Genomic DNA, 7,047 nt, shown 5'->3' on the forward strand with positions numbered 1-7,047 from the left:
GGGTTAAAGTCAATTTTTTAGTAAATATTGATAAAAGTTAAAAAAGTTAATTATTTCATGAAATATGTTATTAAAATTAATTATTAACTTTGATTTAGAATAAAATTTCAATTTCAATCCATACTAAACAGGACTTATCCCCACAAAAAAAAAAAAAAAAAAAAAACCTTAAAAGTTTGGGGGTCACTTGACCCTGCAAAACTCCCTTGGGTCCACCCCTGCGAATACACACACACACACAAGCCTGCAGAAAAAGCACTAAGAAATTGTGCAACTATAGTGTTGAAGTTGGCTCATTCATATATAAGCTAGCCATCAAGTCGTCAACTTGGGCCCTAGTTCTGCCTTTCATGAAAAAAATAAAATAAAATTACTTTTATTAGAGCTGTAAAATAACCCCTAAACTTATAAAACACATCAGTCAACATCCTGAGTTCCATACCAAGATCGAATATCATCTCTTCCAATACAACAGGCATATCATATATATATAGCCATCGAGTCATCAACTATGACTCCTAGTTCTCCCTTTTATAAAAAAAAAAAACCCTACTTTTATTAGAAAAATATTTTTAAATTTGGTGAACATATTTTTGACTCTTTTTCAGTAACATATATTGTTTTTCTTTAATTTTTCATTTAACATATTTTTTATGGTTTGAACAATTTGAGAAGCTAAAGTATTGAAATCTATAATTTATTAAATGTAATTAATAGATGGTAGGCTTGACTTTCGAAATTTAGAGAGTCAAACTTCCTTTCTATTTTAAAATAGGGTCTTTATGGCATTTATTTTATGCATCGATAATGTATTTAGAAAGATTTTTGGAGATGATCTAATGATTGAATATAATCCCACCTCTCAAGGAAATTGAAAGAACACGTTATATTTCGTGCATGGCATTAGATGATATAAGAAATTTAGTTGTTGTTTGATTTAGTCAAAAAATTTGATAAAAATCAAAGTCAAAGTCAACATTCATAAGAACAACAACTTTTCAACCACATTTAATCAACTCTTATAAATAAATAAAAATTACAAAAAAGTTCAATTTTTAGCAAAATCAAATTGGGGCTAAAAGTAAAATGGATAATAGTAGATAGATGATATTATGGTGGATTAAGGCAGATGGTATAATTTAAGCTTTTAATAATAAAAATTGCCATTTATTTATCTAGCATAAAACATTTGTGCCCTTTGCATTATGTTATATGATTGGCAGATCAAAAAATATTAGCCACCTTAATTCACAAAATATCATCCACTCAAAACATTCTAATTTTTATATTGAACTCTTTATACGGTTTAATATGATTTCCAACACCTTGAGGTATAGGATTGCACCTGAAAATGCAAATTTTGTTCCCCTCACACTATATTTTGAATTAGGAGCTATGAATAAGTATTATTGGCTCGTACCTGAAATGATTAATGATTTTCCTAGAACATGAACATTGAAGTCTAAAATACGAGTTTCAATAATCCATCTTTAAGGGGGCTGTCTGGTAGTACTTTTTTGTTGATTTTGAGCAATTATCTGACCGTTATCCACTGACATGTGAGATCCACGCTGACAGCAATGGTTGAAGATCTACTAGTGAAATATCTTACCTATGCATCATAGAAAATGATTTAACTGTTTAGGACAAAATGGTCAGTCTACCCTAAATTGGTCCAACACTGCGGTTGTCACATCTGATTTTTTGCCATAAATGCCTGTCAAACTAAAAAGCAACGGTCACAATTTCTCTACAAATTAAAATGAGAATTTCTACTAGACAGGCGCTAAGCTGCCTCTTATTTTTTTTTCTTATTAGTTGTTTATTAATAAAATTAATTTAATCCATTTCTTAATTCCAAAAGACATCCCGCAATAGTCTCACCCTCACATGCCACAACTTTCCAGACAGAGAGCTAACTGCAGTGAGGACATTTTGGTAAAATCATATCTACAATGAGGACACTTCGGTAAAACCATATTAACGGTCGCCTCTTACTGCCCAGCAAAAATGAAACGACCTTTAGAATCATTCAAGAGACCAATTGTTTAGCTCATCCCACCTTCATAAGGTCCATCCCCATCCCTACATAATGTTCTCATCACACTCTCCTCCCTCCATCGCCGCCACCACCACCGCCACTGCGAGTACATTTTCTTTCACCCTTCCAAAGTTTTCACCATGTCATCACTTTCACTCAAATTCTTGGCACCTTCAATGCCAAATTCCAATAGGTTCAGGCCCCCAAGGCTCCAAGCAACTCCCCCTCAGACTGTGGTGCCACCGGCGACAGGCGCTGTGGGGATCGACGTGGAAAGGCTAGAACCTAGAGTGGAAGAAAAAGAAGGGTATTTTGTACTTAAGGAAAAGTTCAGACAAGGTATAAATCCTCCGGAGAAGGTTAAGATTGAGAAGGAGCCTATGAAATTGTTCATGGAAAATGGAATTGAAGAGCTTTCTAAGATGTCTCTCGAAGAAATAGAGAAGTCTAAACTCAGTAAGGACGACATTGATGTGAGGCTCAAGTGGCTTGGCCTCTTCCACAGGAGGAAGCATCACTGTAAGATGCAATCTAAACCTCTTTTTACTGATTTATTATATGCTTTGATTGACTTATCATATTTTTATGCATCTTTTAGGAATCCAAATAATGGGATCTACAGTATATAGTAATGTTCAATAGATAAATAAAAATGATTTGCTCATTTGGTAGGATGAAATCTATTGAAAAGATGGCTTAGTTTGTTTGATTATAAATAAACCAAGCAGAGCAGGCCTAATCATTAGCTATAGTGGGGGTTTCTAAATGAAGGGCTATGATAAAACCAAGTTCTTATTGGAGTGATTTCTTATTTTTGGTGGCACTTTTCATATACTAGAAAGAGGATATGTGTTACTTATAATTATCTTTCTCCTTATTTGTCTAATCTCATTGTGAATTCTGTATGAACGGTGGTGACCAGATGGTCGGTTCATGATGAGATTGAAGCTACCAAATGGGGTTACAACAAGTGCTCAAACTCGATACTTGGCAAGCGTTATCAAGAAATATGGGAAGGATGGGTGTGCGGACGTTACAACGAGGCAAAATTGGCAAATTCGTGGAGTTGTATTGCCTGATGTACCGGAGATTCTGAAGGGACTAGAAGAAGTTGGCTTGACCAGCCTGCAGAGTGGCATGGACAATGTGAGGAATCCAGTTGGGAACCCTATTGCCGGGATTGATCCAGACGAAATTGTTGACACGAGACCTTATACTAATTTGCTCTCCCAATATATCACAGCCAATTCTCGAGGCAATCCAGCTTTTACTAACTTGTAAGTTCATACATTCCTTCTCTAGTCACCCTCACCCTCACCCTCAAACCAAATGAATAGGGGAAAATGATTAATTATGTATCCCAGAATAAGTCTGATCTACAGTTTTTGTCATCGTCCGTCGTCGGAGAATGTCTGCATTAAATTTAATTTTGGACCTTTTTTGAAATGTTGGATCCTCTGTATTTATGTGCAGGCCAAGGAAGTGGAATGTGTGTGTGATTGGCTCACATGATCTTTACGAGCATCCTCACATAAATGATCTTGCATACATGCCTGCCACAAAGAATGGTCGCTTTGGATTTAATTTGCTTGTGGGTGGTTTCTTCAGCCCCAAACGATGCGCTGAGGCGATCCCACTCGATGCATGGGTTCCGGGCGATGATATACTCCCAGTTTGCAAAGCTATACTGGAAGCTTTCAGAGATCTTGGTACTAGAGGGAACAGGCAAAAATGCAGAATGATGTGGTTGATTGATGAACTTGTAAGTAGTATTTTCTCCAGACTTTTTGGTGATTATCTACATCAAACATTGTGTAATTATTATAGATTCTTTCCATTTTCAACTATATGTAACTCTAAATAGGGTTGTTCTCCATCTAATTCCCAGTTTTTCCAGCATGTCTCAATTGTATTTTGTTTATAGTTTCTGTACTTTCGACTAATGAGTCGAAATACTGAAATCTTTAATGGTTCTCCTTTGTGGCAAGGCAGGGAATAGAAGGATTCAGGGCAGAGGTTGTGAAGAGAATGCCTCAACAACATCTGGAGAGAGAATCTTCTGAAGACCTGGTACAGAAACAATGGGAGAGGAGAGACTACCTAGGAGTGCATCCTCAGAAACAGGTAGGCTATAGCTTTGTCGGAATACACGTCCCTGTGGGACGTGTCCAAGCAGACGAAATGGACGAACTTGCTCGTTTAGCTGATGAATATGGTTCGGGTGAACTTCGGCTAACTGTTGAGCAGAACATCATAATCCCAAATATCGAGAACGCAAAGATCGAAGCATTGCTTAAAGAACCACTTTTAGAGAGATTCTCCCCAGAGCCACCTCTTCTCATGAAAGGCCTAGTAGCTTGTACGGGCAACCAGTTCTGTGGACAAGCCATAATCGAGACAAAGGCGCGCGCTCTTAAGGTAACCGAGGACGTCAACCGACAGGTGTCTGTTCCTCGACCGGTGAGAATGCATTGGACTGGATGTCCTAATACCTGTGGACAAGTACAAGTTGCTGATATTGGATTTATGGGGTGCATGACTAGGAAAGATGGTAAAGTTGTTGAAGGAGCAGACGTGTTTCTGGGAGGAAAAATTGGAAGTGACTCACATTTGGGAGATATTTATAAGAAGGGTGTCCCTTGTGATGACCTGGTTCCTTTGGTCGTGGACCTTTTGATAAACCGGTTTGGGGCGGTTCGACGGGAAACTGAAGAGGCTGAAGATTAGTTCAGGTGTAACACGTTGGAATTTGTAAACATAAAGGAAACCTCTTTTTCATACACTGTAAAGAGGCAAAACTTCATTGCTACACCGAAATGGCACTGCAACTAGGTGTATCTGTTTTGGTCTATTACATTTGTACTTATTTCTTACAAGGTATTACTTATTGAACATGTATTCCATCTTCATATAATTATGATCACTTGAATTTGAAAGCTAACAATTTTTATGTTAATAATATGTTAAGGATTTAGTATATTAAATCTTCTAACAATGACAAGTTTGAGTAAAAAGATTCACATACTCAATTCTTGAGTCTTAAGAGCTTGTTTGGTACAGATTTTAAATCAATTAAAATCAATTTTTTGATCATTATTTGATTATTCTAATCGTCATTTTTGAATTCTTCTCTCACAGGTAAAACCCATTTTATCTCCAACGGTCAAAAAATCAATTATCAAAATCCTTCACAAATAAGCACTTATTAGACTCAAGATTCTCTTGATAACAATATTAGCGCCCAAAAAATTGCTCAAATCCCATGACGGAAATTCTTTTACTAATAATTTGCATGCATTTACTTTGCTCTACTCATATGTGTATTTATTAGTACGTGTATAAGCAATCAATGTAGCCAAAATTAGACGTGGTTCAACCAAAATTTAGTAAGTAGAATCGTTGGGTCCAAATTTAGTTAGAGAACAGTTCGGGTTCCGTTCCATTTGGTTCTCGAGTTTCGTACAATAATTAATTTTTTTTTAATATTTACAACAACGCTACATTAATTTAACTAATGACATATTCAATTTTAACTCTTTCAAAATAATTTAGTCCAATCCCGTGATATCTTTTGAGCCTCTCTTAGTTGAGTTCTTCATAGATTTGATTGTTAAAATCACAGGAAGAAGAAGATAGCGATCTCACAATAATGAAGAGAAGCACAACTGAGTTTTCAATTCGATTTCTCCGTATCGACAAAAAACATCACTATGTAAAAATAAGATATTTGGGTTAAACTTAGTTCAATTTGATTAAGTTAGGGCCTAGTTTGAAAATTAAAAATAAGAAAAACATATTTTGGATTTGGGCTAAACTAATTAGTTAACAAATTTAGTTAAAAATAATTTGAATTATTTAAGAAAAAATTAGGGAGATTTGATTTTTTTTCTTGGTCTAGAATCAAAAACTAAATCAAATCCGTCGGTTTTCGATTCAGATATCCGTTGGGTATTTAATTTAAGAAAAATAGCTCGATTCATGTCTAGTTTGGTTCAGGTCTAGTCGATCGATTCAATTTGAAAGTTTTTTCTAGCTTGAGCACGAGATGTAGAGAGAAAATATAAGTGTAAGACTACTAACTAAAAAGAATGAGAGATAATGTAACTTAAGTAATAAGTGAGACACTTATATTTATAAGGATCAATTCATTTGTACAGAAGAAAGTTTCATAAAAGATTGCCAGAATATTCTCATACTATTGGGCCCAATGTGAAAAAAATTGCCAAAAAAACCCCATCCATCCCCCTATATATGTGTTCTGGCAGGCTTTGTGACGAAGCCTACTGTACATCAAGCAAAATTGTATTTGTAATAGTTCATAATGTGTTTTGATTTGGTGATAATCTAATAGGCCGTGGTGGCTGTTTGCGGTGGTGTTGAGTAGGTATTGGTGGGGGAGGTAGGTTGTGGGTGGGTTTTCGGTAGATTAGGATTTGGTCTAGGGTGGGGTTGGGAAAGAAGATGAATTTGTCTTTCATTTTATTTTCTTGGTTTTTTTTTAATTTAATTATACTAATTGTCATACGTTAAAGAAATGTAAAGTTATCATTTTGTTAGTTTAAAATTGGTTAAATTATGGTCAGATTATTGACTTCTGAATTTTGCTACACATAAGTAAGTGTTTGGTATCGCGACTACGACAAATAAAATGTTAAGATAAAAGTCACAACAAGTTGAAACATCTAAAATCGGCACAATATTTAGTTACTGTAAATAATTCCATTGTTTTAAACAATTTGACATTCGTTACACTACTTGACACGTAATTTCATTATTAATTTAAAAGTTAAAAGGGCCTTTTCATATATAAACACTTCTATATAATACAATTTCTATTTGTTGCATGCATTTTAAGTGCAACGATGGTTAATTAATAATTGAATTTGTATCCTCAATTTTTTCATCACATTCTCATCTTCTACTTTTCATTTTTCAGCATGTTGGTTAATTGGTTATTGTACCTGTATCCCCAATTTTTTTGCCACATTCTCATCTTCAATTTTTCA

The 7,047-nt window shown here is 35.0% G+C and overlaps 1 protein-coding gene across 1 annotated transcript; it reads left to right on the forward strand.

The window, feature by feature from the left end:
• Nucleotides 1–2,181: 2,181 nt before the first annotated feature.
• LOC111411582 (ferredoxin--nitrite reductase, chloroplastic) lies at nucleotides 2,182–4,982 on the forward strand. The gene is made up of 4 exons (XM_023042083.1): nucleotides 2,182–2,560; nucleotides 2,964–3,318; nucleotides 3,515–3,803; nucleotides 4,034–4,982. The coding sequence occupies exons 1-4, from the start codon at nucleotides 2,182–2,184 to the stop codon at nucleotides 4,766–4,768; spliced, it is 1,758 nt and encodes a 585-aa protein (XP_022897851.1). The 3' UTR covers nucleotides 4,769–4,982.
• Nucleotides 4,983–7,047: the final 2,065 nt, after the last annotated feature.

This window comes from Olea europaea, chromosome 16, assembly GCF_002742605.1.
Source record: "Olea europaea var. sylvestris chromosome 16, O_europaea_v1, whole genome shotgun sequence".
In the NCBI taxonomy this organism is placed as follows: Eukaryota; Viridiplantae; Streptophyta; class Magnoliopsida; order Lamiales; family Oleaceae; genus Olea; species Olea europaea.